The sequence below is a fragment of the Fopius arisanus genome, unplaced genomic scaffold (assembly GCF_000806365.1).
Source record: "Fopius arisanus strain USDA-PBARC FA_bdor unplaced genomic scaffold, ASM80636v1 scaffold00062, whole genome shotgun sequence".
In the NCBI taxonomy this organism is placed as follows: Eukaryota; Metazoa; Arthropoda; class Insecta; order Hymenoptera; family Braconidae; genus Fopius; species Fopius arisanus.
In genome coordinates this window covers 450,560-470,088 of record NW_011887801.1, presented here as the reverse complement: position 1 = coordinate 470,088, position 19,529 = coordinate 450,560, and the positions used below count along the sequence as shown (strand labels likewise).

The window sequence follows — 19,529 nt, the reverse complement described above, 5'->3', positions numbered from 1 at the left end:
GGCGGCCCTAGTAATTGAATAATTCACGTTCGAAAAATGGAGGAAGGAACGATAAAAAAATCACAATTGAGTCATTTATTTACGAAATTGTTTACAAAGCGCACGAATTTACTAAAATTTCACACGATATTTCTCGCATCAAACTTACCACCTAGGAATTTTAATATTCGGAGGAGACTCATCGAATTTCGTCACTTAAACTCTAGTTTGCATTATCATTACATATGAATTGTTACAAAAGATTGTATCACTCCACATTACACACAGGCTCACAGGAATATGTACATGAATCATCGTTGTATCATGCTCCCTCACGATGATTACCAATGATTGAGTAATTTGAGAGGACCCTAATCAAAGGTGAACGAAAAAATCCTATGGATAACAATACTTTGTTTTTAAGGAGATTTAACGTTCGAAAAAAGTTCATCATTTGCAATAACAAGGAGAAATGAATTTGATGAGCGGTCGTTGACTGTAGACTTTTACGTTGTACTTTTGGCACTGGAGAGAGGGGAATTCCTGCATTTTCCGTGCTCCAATTACCGAATTAATTATTCTTTGTAGGCTATCGTTTCTGGTCTAGGTAATACTCTCACAACGTAATCTCCTTTCATAATACATTTCTTGAAGTGGCAAAATAATCATCAATAATTAATTTTACATCCACTCTAAATGTTCCATCAATATTTTCAAGTAGTTCATTAAAAAAAAAATTCTAAAAGCCTTTTTGAAGGAAATGTTCCTATCAAAAAGGTTCATAATTCTCCTGAAAAATCATCCCCTAGAATATTTCGGATTTTGTGACAAAAATTCAAGAGAGCTAAAAAATAGTTTCAAAAATATCGAAAGACCTTTTGTATCTGATGAATTGCTCTCAAGTCATTCATCTTGATGAAATTCATAAAATAATACACTAATCGTTAGCTTATCTTAGTCAGCCACTTTATGACTCGTTTCTACGACTATTTCGATAGTTTCTCAAGTCCAATCAAAATCATTGCTCCTACGGATGAAGGAGTTTATCACTTGGTTCGTCGCTCTGTAAAAGGTAATATATTTTCTCGATATAAACTTCCTTAATAGAAGAAGAATTGTAGAAATAAAATAGTCCCATTCTCAATTCTTTGCAATTTCAGTGGGACTTTCCAGTAAATTAATTATTTATTTATGAAATTATTTTCAGTCAGGAAATTTTCATGTTCTTCACCTCTAAAAAATCCTTGAGCAAAGTCTGTCGACGTTTTTCAGCAATGTCCATTTGATTCTCAAGATCTCCACGATCAGTCGTCTCAGCTCTCTCGATTTTCCAGGATAGATTCTCGATTTCCGCCTCAAGCTGCGCCTGCTGATACTCGAAGAGTGCTTTTCTGGGTCCAGATTCCATGTAATAAGCGTAAGGGTAAGTGTACTGAAGAGTATAGCGACAACGAGCGAGGAGGGAGGCCGCCTCAAAGAGATGCTGCCAGTCAATCCAGGTGCCACTGGCATCCATCACCTTTTGATTTATTCTCGATTTCATCTTCTCCAGGGTCTGCTCCTCGAGTTTCAGAGACTTGCTGTGGTTCTCCCACTGGAATACAGATAATCAGCTAATAATTATTCTCATCGCCAAATATTTGGAAAATATATATTTCAGTGTTCATCGACAGACGACAATTTAATAATTTACTGTAGACTTTTTTTTTATTTTATGCTGAAATGATCGTACCCTCTCGTAGTAGTGCAGATATTTCTTAAGTGCCTCGCGTGCCTGTGCATGAACACTCTCATTACCAATGTTTGGGTTATCCTTGTAACGAGAGCACTCGTAGTACTCGCTACCATGTGCTTTCCAATCGTTAAGGCACATCCAGCAGAATTCAGCTTTGCACCCGTAACACTGCATGTGATTACACCCACCATTTTTCTCTATACATACGTGACATTTTGGACAATCTTTGGTATGTGCACTTATGTAGTTTGATGTTTCCGAGTCGTCAGCACACTTTGTCAACCATTTTTTAATTATATTGCAGTCAGTTGGTGCGTGGTAATCAGTACCACACCGTAAGCTTGAATAAAAAATTTTTGATTTAATGAGAAATTGCATATTAAAAATCGATCTTTAATTTTCTGAATCGGAGAAATTACCAAAAAACAGTTCTGCAGGCCTGGCATTGTACACGTTTAGCCCTGAGCTCCTTGGATCTCATAACAATCTGGCAATTGGGTCCGGGGCAGAATCTGAGTTGTGGATGGGACTTGACGTAGTCCCGAAATGCAAAGTGCTGGTATTTATCTCTCATCGAGGGTTTCGTTAACAGTTGGAGTACAAAGTCCTCGGGCACTAGGACTTCGCAGTTTTGCGCCATGCAACCGATGTCTGTGGAAATTCCCTGGGTGATTTGCACCTCGAAATGCATGCACCAGCAGTCCTTGCAGAATGAATGGCCACAGGTGAGTGTTGCAAATTTGTCAGGATTAAAAAGTGCCATGCAGACGGTGCAGGTGCCACCTTTACGTCCCTTGGAGGCTGATGTGGGATCTGGTGGTTGACTTGGTTTGATCCTCGAGCTGATTAAAAGACTCGAGGCATTGTCTCGGTATTTAGTCATGACTTCCTGGAGGGCCCAGTCGTGGGTGTGGAGGAGGACTTTTGCTAGCGACGGAGTTATGTGGAGACTGTTACTCAGAACTTCCACATTTTCATTCAAGAGCCTCTCGACTTCCTCCACTCGGAGGCAGTCGTGGATGGCGTACTCCGGGTCTCGTCGGGTTTGATCTGCTTTTTCCACCTCATTGTCAGCATCACCCCAGGGCTGACAGTTGTAGTAGTCCTCGTATCCAGCTTCACTGCCGTCAGAGTCCGAGTACTCCATATCACTCTCAGCTTTTTCTGCAGACATCTGGAAATCCAGATTCATTTCCCCTTTACACATTACCCGGAGAAAAATCTCCAGTGGATTATTATGATGATTTAAAAATTGAAGGAAGAAAACAATAAAGTCCAAATAAAAAGAAATTGCACACTGAAATTTGGGGTTAATAAAAATGACAGATGATCTCATTAAATAATAAATCATCCCCAGAAAAACGTCTTTTGACCTAAAAAATTTCTTGATGTTATAAAAAACATCTAATCTGAGGAAAGCATCAAGGGACTTTCTCCGTAACACAAACATCATCCAGGATACGAGGGTATTTAAATATTAAATACCCTGAACCGTCTCGTGAGTCCAAAGACTCTGTACCTGGAATTATTGTTCAGACCTCGAGATTATTGACTCCAATCCTCCATAATGACGTTTCAGGACACACGAGGTGTCCCACGAGAGAGCAGAAAAGAGAAAATTCCACTGCTTCAAAAAATTTCCCCTCCCCTTTCCATTCTCAAAATAATAAATAAAACATGGATTAACCTTGAAACGGTGATCTGCGTTGCCTCTTCTTCACTCGTAATATTATCACGATGTACACATTTACGACAGTGAAAATGTTAATGACGTGAAAATTTCACGACTTTGGAAGCATCACCTCACTTTTCCTGCAATAACGGAAAGTATGGAGGTCCCTTTCGTCTTGCCCCCCTGTTTGGAAGGTGCGGAGGCGCTCCAGGAGTTTCGGAGTTCCTCTTTCCACTTTAGTTCCTCAATCTCTTCGATTTCCTACACTCTAGAGATACACCAGCGTATTGCTTGTAGCACCCTCTCTCCCGTGGAGTGACGTACTAGAATGCCGGTGGTATCACTCAAACCGCCAGAACTGAGTCTCTGCTTTAGTCAATCTTTTTTGATTGCCGTAAACGCTAAACGCTGTTCTCCCCTATAATTTCTATTGAAATCTCACCACAGATTCCAAAATGAGTCAACAATTATATTGGTAATATTCAATTGATAATGACATCAATTTATTTTCTACGTATGAAATATAAATATTCTCCTCTTCAGTAACCCGAGGGAGCCTAAAGAGTGGAGTCATAACTTCTGCAGGAACGGTTTTTACTCCAGTACAGAAGTCGAGAGGTTTCCAGTACCTGATGAATTAGTTGGTTGGAAAGTTGTAAGTTTAATAATTAATCTGTGCGGGGCTTGCGCTTGAAGCCTATCGTAGATATTCTAAATGTTGAATTTCTTGAATCTAAGGATTGGCCGGAATATGCACCGGTGGAATACACGTCCTCAAGTATTCACGGGAAACCATGGGCTGATCCTGACATTTCAGATTCTTCATTCAATCCCAAGTGGAATGCAGATGATGGTAAACCTTGCCGTTATTTGATGGCTAGAATTGTTCTTTTTTCTGTTCTCGATTATTGTGGAAGACTTCAGAAATTCATTGGTGAAGTGACAGCACTATTTTCGATAATTTAGGACCTATCAACCGTAACTCGTGGGGACGAAAGTTTGGATGTCCCTCTTATATTATCACAGAGGACGGGCGACCAAGAAATCCACTAGGTCGCACGGGAATAACCGGTCGAGGACTCCTAGGTCGCTGGGGTCCGAATCACGCAGCGAATTTCATAATCACAAGGTGGAGATCCGACTCCACGTTTCCAGCTAAAGCAGAAGAGATCAGTGAAACCGATGAGCACAAAAAGGTTGAAAATAATGAAAATTGTGAAACGACGAAAAACAAGGGCAATACCCAACTAAAGAAAGACGTTCTCCAATTCATGGCCATTCAGAGGCGAGACACAAAACAGTGGGCAATACCTGGGAAAATGGTGGACCCTGGAGAATCGGCGGAGGACACTCTGGAACGAGAAGTTATAAGGGAAACGCTGAATTTTTTTCCCAAAAAAACAGGTTATGAAAAGGAGTGGAAATTGGTGATAAAGAAATTCACGAAGACAGATCTCGTGTACAAAGGATACATGGACGATCCTAGGAACACAGATAATGCTTGGATTGAAACGACAGCAGTAAATTTCCACGATAATGAGGGGTCGGCCTTCAGTAAAATGCCCCTCACGGCAGGAGGTGATTCGTATAATGTTAAGTGGGTGGATATCGATGAAAGTTTAGACATTGATGCCGAGCACAAAAAGCTTCTGCAATTCGTTGTGCGACTTAGAAATGCCCATCCAGTCATAGGTCCCTGAGAGGATCATTCCAAAAAGAATTCTATTTATTGTTCGATAACACGATAATCTTTCGAAGGATTTAATCCAGTTGATTCAATCTGTCATGTAAAAATAAAATTCTCTTTAAAATTTATTCACACAGATCATTTTTGATAGTTAGAGATTGAGGTGCTTTTATGGTGCCCTTTGCTGCTAAAATTCATGAGATTCTGTGAAAGAGAGACTCGAAATAATTCGAGGAACTGGTAAAGTGAGATAAATGGAATTTTATATTTTTATTGAATGACCGGCATCGACGATGATGATGATTTTTAAAAAATGTCTTCTATTAGAAATAAAATATCAGAATTAGAGTAAGTTTTTAATAAGTTGAAAAATTCGAAATTTTGTAAAAAGTATCAGGGGAACATAAAAATCAAGGAGGTATTCGCTGAAATTTGAAAATTCGACATTCCAAAAAAAAAAATCGAGGAGGTATTCACTGAAATTGAAAAGTTCGAAATTTCCAAAAAAAACATCGAGGAGGTATCTATATATTTTTTATATACATTATGTACATTTTCTTATCTCAGCAGTTGCACAGCAACTTGTCGTCTTAAACTAGTAAACCAACAACAGTTGGAGTTATAGTACGAGGAATCACTAATTTGCAGACTCCATGAGGACTTGACTGGACTGAATCCCCAGGAAATCGAGAAACGTTTCTGTCGAGGTTTTTATGTGACTCCTGTTGTACAGAGAGTCGTAGTTCTCGAGGGATGTATCAGGAAGGTCTGGGATACCTGCGAAGGGGTCCTTGTACTGGTAGGAAGAGTAATCGTCTGACTGTGATGATGGATCCATCGAGCCACCAGTCGATGCTTCTTTTGTCATGATTTTTTCGAGCTTTAGAGCATCTTGAGCCTCGGTTTGGCCCAGACCCGCTGCTCTCGTAAATAATTCATGTGCCTCTTTGAGATTTATCGGAAGACCCCCTCTCCCCTGGGCGTGAAAAACTCCAAGATTGTACATCGCACCTGCGTGCCCATTTTCAGCTGCACTCCTGTAGTATTCAACGGCCTGACAAAATTTTATTCATATTTATTCAAACTGAAAAATTGGCTGAGGGTCAAATCGAGGAAGGAGAAGGTTTTATTTTACCTTCACTGGGTCTGTTCTTGTGCCAATCCCCAGCTCGTAACACAGCCCTAGATTAAACATGCTCCCTGGCGACTTCAGTTGTGCTCCGACTAGAAAATGCTCCATCGCGTCGCTATATCGATGCTCCTCGAGGGCTTTGATCCCATAACGCAACTCGAATTCACCCATTACCATCCTATGGGTTCGAGTATACTCCTCCCTAGCTGCTCCCAGAGCCTATTGATAAATAATTCATCCACGATTAATTATTTTCGAAACATTTCCATGAGTACCCAAAACATAATTTTCTTCCCAAATTTTTGCGTGAAAATAATGGAATTTGATTAATTCTTCGTGAAAAAAACATTTGAATAAATTTAATTGGTGGGATATAATATAGATAATTTTGAAATATTCCGTGATTATCTCACCTCTTCAACAGTGATGGGACCATAAGGTCTCTGCTCCCAGTCCCCCACATTCAGCCCATCATTACCAACGCAATTGGTGACAGGAAGCACATGTTTCGGGTGCAGACTCAGTGCATGCTTAACCAGATAAGATACCTGAGTCTTGGGGCACTTGAAGATCCTGTAAGCGGACTTGTCATTCCTATTCCTGTCAAATATGTTTCTTCTGATGCAGGGGGTTTGGCAGATTGCCCAGCCGATAGCCAAGATACTGGACTGAAACGCAGAAAATTAACTTAAAAATTAACAGAAACTAGCCAACAACAAAGGACCAACAATTCATCTGTTAAAATGATACTCTACCCATCCTAGAACATCGGAGAGGGTTTTCTCTGCACTCCAGCCAGTCTTCTTGTCCTTGGCCCCTCGATTGTTGAAGAAACCACAGAATCCATTGGTGTAACGACAATTTGTCAGACTCGATTTTTTAACGTTTGCACTGGATTTAGCCTCACTATTACACTCTTCGCTCGTTGGTTGGGAGTAAACATTTGTACGACATGCCCGACGTTCAATCGATTCGCGAATTCCCCGGCTTATAAATTTCCACATTGTTTAAATTTTTTATTTATTTATTGTTACTCCGGGGATGTTTGGCAATCGCCTTGGGGCTAGACCGTAGCCCCGACGATGGGATGCATGCACAGACAGGTAAAAAACAGTCGGAGGAGGCCGAAGACACCCGAACAGCAGGAAATCATATCCTGAAGAGGGCGGTGTTAATTTATTCAAATCTGCAGCGCAATAGAAAAATTATCTTCAAACCGTTGAGTTTCGTGCTGAATATTGAAATAACAAATTTTTAAAAATATCCAAAACACCAATAATCAAAAAATTTTCTCTTTTTTAACGATGGCGCTCTCTTAGTTTTTTAAATGAAAAACAGAGACATGCATAATCGAGTGTTATAAATATTCGCAAAGGATATGTTAATGTCACACACATTTTTATATGGTTAGGAGTATATTTGGTAAAAGAATTTTTTTCTCGGAATAGGCTGAGTGATCGCGCAAACAGAATTGTTGAGGATCTGCCTTTAGATTGTCTTTTTATGCAGCTGAGTTTTCGAATTGCCATTAGTACGCTCGAAGACCTCGCGGATGTCAGTTGTTTCCGATTATTTCAGTCTCCAGGCATTTTGTTTACTTGAATGTTTAATGAATAACAGTTTGAAATCCCAGGTTACAAGGAATTGAGGAATTTCTTATTAATGAGAGATTCGAAATAATCGAGTTAATTCTGTCAACAATATCGAAGCAACAACGATATAAATCAGATACGCCTAACCAGTGAGTTCAACTTTTTAGTTAATTCAGGGGATAAACAATTAGTCCAATCAGAAATGATTTCGTTGCATTGGGTTTGCACAATTTTTCCGGAAATTCCCTCAATTATGACTCATTCATCATTGAACTTCGTTATCTTATCTAATCTTCATTATTCTTTCTCCTATTTACTGAATCAGATATCGATTTTTGAACTCCACACATTCAAATTTTTTACTCGAAAGGCCATTAGTGTACCCTCATTTGCATTTGTACACGTTTTTATTTTTAGAAAAATGCCTCTATTGCGACTATAAAAAAATCGCTTCACATTCCCCCATTTTTTATCATTTATTCATTATCCACTGGTGACCGTCAAATCTAAAAATACCCGTATTACCTCATCTGAACTTTAATTTCGTTGCTTCCAGATCATCATGATTACCTGTTCAAAGCTCCTGATTATAAAGATCAGCGAATTGGTAAGTACCTGGAACTTATGGGCATCAATCGACCTTGAAGCTACATAATTTCTCTAATCGACATATCGATCATCCTGAAGCAGGCGAAAATAATATTTCATGTTATTTATCAGACCCACAAAAGTAGTTCAAGGACTTGCGTCGAGTAGATGAATTTCCCAGAAGGGGAATTCAAAGAAAATCAAAATTCCAGGCATGACGTGTCCTCTCAAGAATTTTAATATTGCGCAATCAATCACCACTGAATTAGAACTGTTAGCATTGAGTCTGCTTGCGTATAGCTGCGGAAAATTTATTGAATGAAGTCATTCATATTGAATTAATTTTTTTTTCTTGGGGCGATTACGTTACAGGCTCTAGTAGCAATCATCCTGGCGATCCACGTGAACGAGCCTTTCTGCAATCCAGAGGACAAGTTCTTGTCAGCGGGTACTGAAGTCGCTTATTTAATCATTCTGGTCGGTCTTTTTGCTGGGGGTTGGGTGGGAACACCCGTCCATCGTAATGTGGTAAATAAACTTTTGATTAAAAAATATTTATCGCATGTTTTTACAATATTTTTACTTCTTTCTAACAAAATTTAATTCAGCCTCAGAATTTATTTCTTTCACGTGGAATTTTGTAGTTTTATTATGTGATGTCAATTTTTGTACAGGATTTATTTTTCCTCGTAATTGGGTGTGGCCTCTTCATCGCTTCCGGTGCGACGACCATCGACCTCTGGACCAGAGTCGTGTTCAGGGACAAATACCGTGACATGGCCCTTGCCAGGGCCTCACTATCTATTCTCGAAGGGGTTGTTTTTCTCATCGACACTTTCTTCACGTACCGGGGCGAAAAGTTCGTTCGATAGTTCGATAGAGGAAAATATATCGAAGAAAACTGCACTGAGTAATTTAAGGGCATTACGAGTAATCTAATGAAACACAAAGTATTTTTGTAATGACTCATCGGTGATGCTCATTGTTGTTTCATCATTCGTTATGACTTCTGTTGATGTGTATTCAGAGATTTATTCCACCTCCCACAAATTCATTTGCAGTGGACAGATAAGAGAAAATAATTAATTTTCATTTAATAATTACAAGACGTGTACCAAGCACAAGCTTTAATACGAAATAAGTGGAAATTAATGTTCTATAATTTCATTAATTCAAAACAAAGAAAAATCAGGGATTTTGGAGTTTTGTCACAATATTCACGAATTGACACTTCATTAAAATATTGACTACTTCAATTACCACGTGACTAAAAAAATCAAGTGCCGAAAATGTAATCGCAAAAAATTCCCATTTTCCACAGATTTTCGCTAGTCTTAATCGTTCATGTTCGTCAAAAATAGTATTGCATTTACTAATAGAATTACTAATTTTGTTACAAATATTGTGAAAATAAACTAAATTACACAAAAAATCCCGAAATCTTTTCAATTCAATTCTAACATCAAGATACCCGAAATAAAATGTCAAAAAAGACTAAAAAAATTCCAAAAATTACCAATGGTCCCCAACACCTGCCCCCTCCGCAAGAACTTCCAACGGCCTCCACAAATTCAAACTTCCCGCGTCTCCCTCCACCACAGGACGACAAAAACCCATTGAAAACTCGCCCAAAAAATCGACACCCGAAAAACCCCTTAAGTTTTTCGGTTGTTGCGTGTGGGGCCTCGGCGCTCACAAGTCGTCGCCGTCGGGTGCTTGGCAATTTAATTTCTTCATTATAATTTACAAATCCCAAAAATTCCATCCCGCGTTGTGAGCAAGTGTCAGTGAAGTACCGAATTATCGGTACGGTGCATTAAATGTGTGTGAATAATGTCGAATCCCGGCGGTAGCAGGAGGAACGGGGCGACAAAGATACGCCTAACAAGTGAGTTTTTTTTTTTTTGCACCCAAGATCCTCCCGAGACCCTCAAACCTCATCCCCCCAGGTCCACAACTAAATTACAAACCGATAAATTAATGCAAATCCGATGAATCGACTCCTCGGACATTAACTCCTTCCCCTCCCACCCCCTCATGCACTTCCATTACTCCCTCCCCCCTCCCCCACCCCGTGAAAGTTTCTCACTTGGAAAGTAAACTAAAATAATTCCGCAAGTTTTTGCTCTAAGCGCATAGTCACCGTACATCCCAACAAATTAACCATCATTAACACCAATATGGCACACGAGTGCAATGATTCCCCTGCAATTGATTTCAACGTCATCCCCCTCGTCATTGACTCCATGCCCACAGCCAAACAAGTACAGAGTGACCTTACATGTCCATGAATTTTATGAATAATTATTAACACCGAGAATATTAATTGTGGTATCACAATAAAATATTGGAACTTTACAATCTGAGGTTTGATGTGCAAATTTATTTCCCCCTCCGGGCAGATATTATTTATTTGTCTGTCTGCTAATGGTAGTGGGGGGTGTGAGATACTCACATGTTAATTAATTCGAGAAAAATAATTTTTGGGGGATTATTGGGCCTTGGGAAGTGCTGGGGACCAGGGGACCCCACGGGCTAGCTCTCTGGGAGGGCGAGGCCGTTTTATTTCACCAGCACAATTCAATCTAGACTCATCTCGACCAATTAAACCACTCAATTTTTCGACTCCCGGTTTTATTCACTGGAGGGGCACTAAATTCTGATAAGGGGATCAGATGTGTTGATGCTTTTTTCGGGGATTATTGTTGCTACAGGGGATTTTGTCGGTATCCCTGAGTTCGGATTTGATGAGGAAACATCGAAATCTTGGGATTTCTTTTTAAAGGCTGACTTGGTGGTGGAATTAATATTTGCTCGAGAGAAATCAGGAATACGTGCGGTAATGCAAAATTGAATTGTAGATATTTAATCAAGAGATATTTCATAATTGGGCTCCATAATTTATTTTAACTTTCATATAAAAATGTTATAATTAAAAATTTACTTTTCATTCAATACAAATTGAATTTTATTTGAGTGTAATTTTATTGAGGAAATGATTTTTTCTTCTCCAAATCGATAGTCATCGAAATAAATCGATAATTACTCATCTTCCCCTGAGGGTTTGTGCTAATTTCATTGGATTTTCCAACAGTTCTCTGCGCCAGGAATCTAGCCAGAAAAGATTTATTCCGTAAGTACCGAGAGATTGTGTAAACAATTGACAGACTGGAATTCATAAATATCGATTGTTGCAGGCTTGCCAGATCCTTTTGCTAAAGTCACTGTCGACGGATCTGGTCAGTGTCACAGCACTGACACCTGCAAAGCAACACTAGATCCAAAGTGGAATCAGCATTATGACTTGTGAGAATTGTTTTATATTCTCCATCGAAATTCCTTACGCAGGGTTTAAAAAAGTGTCATGCATTTAAAATGTTAAAATCATTTCAGATACATCGGAAAAAACGACGGTATCACAATATCCGTGTGGAATCACCGCAAAATTCACAAAAAACAAGGGGGCGGTTTCCTGGGATGTGTCAGAATACTTTCAAATACGATACAGAGGCTTAAGGATACTGGATGTAAATACATATCTAATCTCACAAGTTTATTCGAAGAATTATCTCAACTTATCTCTCTCCATAAATAGAAGAAACCCCTAATAGCTATTTATCCTACAGATCAGCGTCTAGATCTCTGCAAAGCACACACCGATGACACAGACGTGATCAAAGGTCAAATTGTCGTCTCATTGCTGTCTAGAGACGGTCACAATGGGGCTGTTAGCAATACCGTGGGTCACAATGCTGTTGTCGATGTACTTGGTGACCTGAGCTGTCCAACGGATCTGCCTGATGGATGGGAAGAGAGGAGAACTGAGAGTGGAAGACTTTACTACGTAAATCATTACACGAGGACAACTCAGTGGATTCGTCCCAACACTCGGTACGTACCTTTAAATATTTTCTTTCTTTGCTGTCATTTTTTTTTTCAGCCAACCCCATCGATTCTATGAATATTCAATACCATTATTTTCATATTCCTATTTATTTTTATTGATTTTGTAGAGCATTGTTTTATGTTCCTTCTCGCGTTTTAATTCTTTACAGTCGTCTGCAGTTCGAGAAGAGTGTTTTTATCCTTCATGAATATTTAGTAACGTTCATTGAATATAAGAGTTGCAGATGGTGTTGTCTTTTGAATTATAGTTTTCAAGGGATTTTGGTGAAAGCCCAGTCTACTTAAGGTAGAAATTGTAATTTCTTTTTAGGCTGGTAATTAATTCATTTATACAGACGTTTTAAAATTGAGGACATGAGAGTGTAATAAAAACGCGTACCCCGGAGGGTAGAGGGGAGTTAATTGCGCGTCCAGTGACTCGAATCCCCCCAATTAATCCAAAAAAAAACCTGGCGCCCTGTTTTCAGACCGACGACAGCAATAATTCCAACGACCCCAGAGCCACCAGTAGTTTCCTCGGAGCCCACATCGCCATCGAGCAGTGGCTCACCATCTGGTCCAAACGAGAGTCCCCCTCGTCCACCAGACACCTGGAACGATGGTACACCAAGCAGAACGCCGAGTCGTGACAATTCGGGACAGAACACCCCACGGAATACCCCAACTCAGACTCAAAACACCCGGAATACGACTCCACCCTCGTCAGGCCGAGATCGTCGACCTCGAGGTTCAGAGGACCAGAACGCGAATCAGAATGTAAACCAGGCAGCGAACAGAGGTAGTAGCCAGCCGAGACGCCCCAGCAGGCCAAACAGAACTCGAAACGAGAGGAGAAACGAGCCCCAGCCCTCAGATCTACCCCGAGGCTACGAGATGCGTCAGACTCAACAGGGACAGGTCTACTTCTATCACGTACCAAGTGGTGCATCAACGTGGCATGATCCCAGAATTCCCCGCGATCTCCCAGCCAACGAGTTGGCGAACGAGCTGGGGCCCCTACCCAGTGGCTGGGAGATGCGTCAGACACCGAGTGGTCGAGTTTACTTCGTGGATCACAACAATCGTACAACGCAATTCACTGATCCTCGCCTGTCCACTCAGATAATTAACAACATCCTGAAACGCCAGAGCAGCGGTCAGCCCCTGCCCCAGGGTACAAGCTCAACCCCTCGCGCTGAAAATCCAGAGGTGGCACCCACCAATGCCAACCAAATTACCAACAGCAGAACAATAACTAATAATAATTCACCTACAGAGACGAATAACACTCAGACAATATCAGATCTACCAAAGGAGTTGATGGAGAGTGAACTCCTCCCCAAGTACAAACGAGACCTCGTGGCGAAGCTTAAGTGCCTCAGGGCTGAGTTGAATGCCCTCCAGCCACAGAGTGGCCACTGCCGTCTGGAGGTGTCGAGAAATGAGATATTCGAGGAGTCTTATCGTATTATCATGAAGATGAGGCCGAAGGACATGAGGAAGAGGCTCATGGTGAAATTCAGGGGGGAGGAGGGATTGGATTATGGTGGTGTTGCCAGGGAGTGGCTGTATTTGCTGTCACACGAGATGCTTAATCCCCAGTATGGACTATTCCAGTACTCGAGGGATGATAATTACACTCTGCAGATCAATCCAGACTCTGGAATTAATCCAGAGCATCTATCGTACTTTCATTTTGCTGGGAGAATAATTGGAATTGCTGTGTTCCACGGACACCACGTTGATGGGGGTTTTACCACACCTTTTTACAAAATGTTGTTGAATAAAGGGATTACGTTGAGTGATATCGAGGGAGTGGATCCAGAACTCCACAGGAGTCTCACTTGGATGCTGGAGAACAGTATCGATGGGGTGTTGGATGCTGCATTCTCGGTGGAGCACAGTAGCTTTGGGGTTTTGAGGAATCACGAGCTCAAGCCTGGGGGTAAGGATATCACTGTCACTGAGGAAAACAAGAGGGAGTACGTGAGGTTGTACGTTAATTATCGATTTATGAGGGGAATTGAGCAGCAGTTTCTCGCTCTGCAAAAGGGATTTCACGAGCTCATACCTCCTCAACTACTCAGGCCTTTTGATGAGAGGGAACTCGAGCTCGTGATTGGGGGACTCGGGACTATTGATATTAATGATTGGAAGATGCATACCAGGCTAAAGCATTGCACACCTGATACACCTGTTGTCAAGTGGTTCTGGCAGATTGTCGAGTCTTATGGGGAGGAGATGAGAGCCAGGCTATTGCAATTTGTCACTGGCAGCTCCAGGGTGCCACTCCAGGGATTCAAGGCTCTTCAGGGATCCACTGGAGCTGCTGGACCCAGATTGTTCACTATTCATGCTGTTGATGCACCTTGTGAGAATCTACCCAAGGCTCACACTTGCTTCAATAGGATTGATATTCCACAGAGTTATCCTTGCTATCAGAAGATGCTTGATAAACTCACACAAGCTGTCGAGGAAACCTGTGGCTTCGCTGTCGAGTGAATAGGTGAGCGAGATTTTTGAGGAATTTTTTTTATTAAATATTCCATCGATTGAGTCATTGATTGATTCAAATTTGAAAATTCATTTTCTCGGGAATTTGAAAATTGGTCATTATTTTCTGGCGTATCGTATTAAAATCGTGAAAATTTTGTAAGCAAAGTTGGTCAGTCCCCTCAACTAGGAAATTTTTCGGTCTACTAACTCCTGGAAAGTAAAAGGTAACTAGTGGAGCTGAAGAATTTAATGAGTGCTCAAAGAACTGTTGAAATTTTGTATTCCACGTTAATACTTTCATTTCCAATTCCGGGTGCATCCTGGTTTTAATTTTCCACTGGAGTTTTCTGCAGAAAATTTATAATTAGCGAATTCCCTAATGAATTAGTGGGGAATTTTTGCATTAAACGTTCGGGAAAATTAGTTCACTATTTTTTAATAGAGTATTCCGTTTCAGGGTAAATCTCAATGCAAAGATTCAGATAAGGAGTAATCAGCGCTCACGAGTGCAAGAACTTGATACAAGTTCAATGCAGAAATTTTGCATTGATTTTTGAAGAAGGAAATGAGTAAAGCTCGGCCTAGTTGTCGTCCTTCGCTTCCTGACATATCCTTCCCACGCAGAAGGCGATTACACTTGGCACACGTCATGGTTAAATAGTCACAGTCAATTAATACCATATCATAAATTCATTATCAAAGTTGCAAACCAAGACGAGTGAGATTTTGAATTTTTTTCAACTATCAATTTATCCTGACAACCATCGACTTGCGGCAGAACATTGAAAAATCTTTTTGTTGTTGTTTACATTTTCTACAATACATGCCTCTTGGCATTTTTTTGCCATCGCTTGGTTTTCAAGATAATTGAATAATTGAGGAAAATATTATGACTTGTCGAATCTGGTCACTTTGTTGTGAGATAAAAAAAAATGATAATGAGAGTGATTTTGGGCTGAAGATGCTCAAGTCCAGCTGGCTCGTTCAGCTCGATCACCTGAGATTTTTAAAACGGCCTGGAGACTAAATTTCAATTGACTGACTGTTCACATCACTAAATTTTTTCTCTTGAATTTGAAATGGCAATTCAAATTCGGTGATTAATTTATTGGTAGTTACGTTTGGGAATGTGTCATTTTCCCGAGTATATTATAAATAATTTTTAGAGATGAATTAGGTTCTGATGATTAATCAGTTGATAACGCCCATTTGCATATCAACTTATTGACAATTGAGTGCAATGAGCCTTTAGGAGACGAATAAATGTAAATAGTTGATACGAAGCTCGATGGAGATGGAGGGACAAACGTTGTTGAATGATGAAAAATTGAATTTTTAAAAAATTGAATTTTTTTCCCTAGTGAATATTTAATGAATGTAGAATTTATTTAAAAAATCGCAAGTATTTGAAGGATTGTATTTAAGTGATAAATTATGGAGGATTGAGGGTGAGGCCTCGGGTCGTAACCCTTGCACGTATGTGAAATTATTTAATGAGTTTATCAATTTTAATTATCACGAGGCTATGAATCACTTAGACACCTCGATTCAATTATTTTTCACTTGTATCATCAGTAGACCGAGTACTCAGTTGGTTTTTTGAATTTTCTCTATCGAATTTTAGTCAGGAATTTCTCAGTGTTGAAGCAGTAAAAATAACATATCATATTGTTTGTTGATTTAATGAGCAACTGATATTTCAAATTCAGGGAAGCGTCCAATTGTCGAGAGTGCCTTTGAGATAATTGTTGAATCATATCAGAGAAATAAATGAGAAGTAAAGTGAAAAATTCTGGCGATAACTGTTGAAAAAAATAAAATGGAACAAATTGATGGTTGAAAAATTATTGTAAAAATGAATCTGACAGTTGTGAAATTTTACACACCACGAGTTGTTGAACAATAAAAATTGATAAACTAATGAAATTAATGCGTGAGAGAACGATGAATTATGACTCTCTGTTTTGTAATTGACTGCTAAATTATTTGCTTTAATATTTTTTTAATTTTCATCGTATTTCAGTGACAGGTACCATTGGCCAAGCCATTAACCCTAGTTGCTTAATTATGAAAAAAAAAGACTAAATAATTAGAAAATTTCTTTCTCGAGGCGCTAATTTTATTGAGAAAGTCAGTGAGTCACTAAATTAATTGACGCTCTGGTTAATTAGGCAGACGCACACACTGTGAAACAGCTTGATAACAAATATCTATTATTATTTTCTATTTCGACGCACCGTTAAACAAAAAATGCCACCAATCTACGAACAATTACGACAAGTTTTTGATTGTTATTATCAATAACATTTATTGTTAACTGTAGTGATATTTCGTCCCATATCATCGGCATCTAACGATTTTATTTGTATCCAATCATATTACCGTTGTTATTATTGTAATTAACTTTGACAACGAAAAACGAGGAAATACTGAAGAACGAAAAAAACATATCTGTTCGAGCATTAAATATTGTACATATATTTTTTCTTTTATTTCTTTTCTTTTGTATTTTGGATGAAATGTATATTTTAATAAAATATCCAAAGGAAACATTCAAAAAACTGCATTATCTATTTTACCATTTACCACTGTAGAACATCTAATTAATTATTAATTAACAAATTCATTATTTCTTCCAGCATAAAGACGAAAATTATGAATGATATCAATAATAAATTTGACATTGACAATTGTCAGTTGCAAAGAATTTCTGAAATTGGAAAAACGGCGAAAATAATTCCGATACATTTTTGATGGATTAATATAATCCTCGGGAGAATGCCACGGGTTTGACGGCTCGTCCCCTAGTTTTTCTACCCATCAGGTCACGGAAGAGGAACGAGCGTGCTTATCGTGCATCGTCACTCCAAACTACCCCCGAAATCTTCTCGATTCTTTTCTCTTTCCCCCGTTTTCACCGACACTTCACACCATGTTGTGACCTACCGTACTCTCCTGGTTGTATCTGGGTCCCTCCATTGGTGGCTGACGTGCGCGAAAAAAGCACGTCGAGAAGAGACAATCTAATTTCACCGAGGCCACGATCACCCCGGATAAGATATTTTCTAAATTGAATTCTTTCATAACCGGAGCAGACGAATTCCGTCATCATCACGTCAACCCAGACATCCAGGACTCCAGCGAATCGAATACTGGAAGTAGCGCAAAATTATTTGCCCGATGTTTCATTGAAAATTAAACCGCCCCTTAAATTGGAAAATCTTAATTTTCAATTTTTTATATTTCATATTGAAATAATAGCAGAAAAGTTGAAAGCACCTGACGTCATTGGGCCATCGAATGTTCTGGGTAACGGGAATAGTCGAGTGGTTGACTGGAAATACTCGAGGGACCGCTGGAAATAAAGTTGGAAGGCACCACAACCCTCTCGAGGATGTGTAGTTGCATCGTCAAGTCATTTCTGGGGAGAAATTCTCGAGTGCCAAAAGACTGCAGCGATGGAAGGCCAGCGGAATTTCAATCCCCCACTTGTTTCGCAATAATCGATTTCCCATTATCAACAGAATAGACCGAAAAAAAAAAAATGATAGTCCCGTCGAAAGTCTACAATTCGCCCCAAAAAAGCAATCACCGATAATTTCAGAATTAAAAAATAAAAGAAATCATAGAATCGCGTAAATAACGATCGCAGAGGTGTGAAGAAATTTTCGCCGAAGGGTGATAAGTGGGTCCACCCTCTTTGGATGCTCCAGGGCATCGAGCACCCGATCCTATCATGTCTCCGGATGTCGTTGAATGACGTCATCATCCACGAGGGATTGACGTGGATATCTCTAGTGGTTTATCCCCTAACTTTGTTGAAGAGAAAAATCTCGAGCACCTGATCGACGCTCCAATTCCCAATTGAAGACGCCAACCCCTAATTCATCGCAAGAAGATAAACTTACATTCAGAATATTCATGAACCATCCTTTCCAATCATCAAACACTCCCACGGCCTCAATAATAAAGTTCAAGTGGTGGATGAATTTTTTCAAAGGCCTTCAAATAAATCAATCAGGGCGAAATGTCAGCCGAGAATTTTTATTTCTTCAAATTATTTCACTCTATAATAATTAATCAATTCTCTTTCCTATTGCAAAAACATCCAATGCACTATGAATTTTAATTCATTTTATTTTAATTCATTTTTCAAGGATTCGCGATTAAATAATCTTTTCAACACTTGTTTATTTAATTTCTAGGACATATCTACGTGTTTATAGCAATAAACAATAGTTCAATAAGTGCTGGTGCATTTATTGATGATTATTTGTGTTTTATTGATTTTGTTGGTGAATGATGAAATGATGAATGATGAATTTTTTAATTTTTTAATATTAACGTTTTGTCTTGGGGTGGTGGTAGTGGTGAAAAAATATTTTGCAAAAAGAATATGAAATGTTCGGTAGTGGAGAGCCTGAAATGCTCTAACGATTATAATTGCGGACATTGTCAAAGGCAGAGGGATGCGATCAGTACGAACACATGAATCTACCCTCATCCCTCCTCCACTTACCCCTCATCATCAGCGATACTTATCTCTCAGAATATCGGTGACGAGATACACTCATGTACACGTGGGATTACACCGTATAACAGTTCTCTCCCTCTTCTCCTACCCCTCCGACAAACCCCTCACCCTTTCTCGCCACCTCGGCTTTTCAAGAGTGGCCACTCCACCCTCTCCATTCCTCTTTCTCCCTTTTCTATTCACGGCACAATTTCGAGGATCGATCCCTCTGCATCGCGAAAAAAAAAAA

General features: G+C 39.5%; 5 protein-coding genes across 5 annotated transcripts; 3 read left to right on the top strand and 2 right to left on the bottom strand.

The window, feature by feature from the left end:
• Positions 1–60: 60 nt before the first annotated feature.
• ari-2 (E3 ubiquitin-protein ligase ari-2) lies at positions 61–3,620 on the bottom strand. Its single transcript, XM_011308730.1, has 5 exons — positions 3,402–3,620; positions 2,134–2,888; positions 1,712–2,054; positions 1,211–1,573; positions 61–1,042 (listed from the first exon to the last, which is right to left on the bottom strand). The coding sequence occupies exons 2-5, from the start codon at positions 2,886–2,888 to the stop codon at positions 1,007–1,009; spliced, it is 1,497 nt and encodes a 498-aa protein (XP_011307032.1). The 5' UTR covers positions 3,402–3,620; the 3' UTR covers positions 61–1,006.
• A 131-nt stretch (positions 3,621–3,751) lies between these two features.
• Positions 3,752–5,201, top strand: LOC105268863 (ADP-ribose pyrophosphatase, mitochondrial). Its single transcript, XM_011308729.1, has 4 exons — positions 3,752–3,861; positions 3,930–4,041; positions 4,125–4,239; positions 4,353–5,201. Exons 1-4 carry the CDS (start codon positions 3,842–3,844, stop codon positions 5,084–5,086), a joined length of 981 nt encoding a protein of 326 aa, XP_011307031.1. The 5' UTR covers positions 3,752–3,841; the 3' UTR covers positions 5,087–5,201.
• Positions 5,202–5,570: 369 nt separating this feature from the next.
• Positions 5,571–7,421, bottom strand: LOC105268862 (uncharacterized). The gene is made up of 4 exons (XM_011308728.1): positions 6,961–7,421; positions 6,619–6,873; positions 6,209–6,424; positions 5,571–6,127 (listed from the first exon to the last, which is right to left on the bottom strand). Exons 1-4 carry the CDS (start codon positions 7,207–7,209, stop codon positions 5,711–5,713), a joined length of 1,137 nt encoding a protein of 378 aa, XP_011307030.1. The 5' UTR covers positions 7,210–7,421; the 3' UTR covers positions 5,571–5,710.
• A 51-nt stretch (positions 7,422–7,472) lies between these two features.
• Positions 7,473–9,661, top strand: LOC105268861 (uncharacterized). Its single transcript, XM_011308727.1, has 4 exons — positions 7,473–7,946; positions 8,354–8,404; positions 8,758–8,913; positions 9,060–9,661. The coding sequence occupies exons 2-4, from the start codon at positions 8,360–8,362 to the stop codon at positions 9,255–9,257; spliced, it is 399 nt and encodes a 132-aa protein (XP_011307029.1). The 5' UTR covers positions 7,473–7,946; positions 8,354–8,359; the 3' UTR covers positions 9,258–9,661.
• Positions 9,662–10,050: 389 nt separating this feature from the next.
• On the top strand, positions 10,051–16,683 carry Smurf (SMAD specific E3 ubiquitin protein ligase). Its single transcript, XM_011308726.1, has 7 exons — positions 10,051–10,273; positions 11,480–11,518; positions 11,583–11,691; positions 11,779–11,912; positions 12,012–12,276; positions 12,759–14,776; positions 15,224–16,683. Exons 1-6 carry the CDS (start codon positions 10,219–10,221, stop codon positions 14,770–14,772), a joined length of 2,616 nt encoding a protein of 871 aa, XP_011307028.1. The 5' UTR covers positions 10,051–10,218; the 3' UTR covers positions 14,773–14,776; positions 15,224–16,683.
• The last annotated feature ends 2,846 nt before the right edge of the window (positions 16,684–19,529 follow it).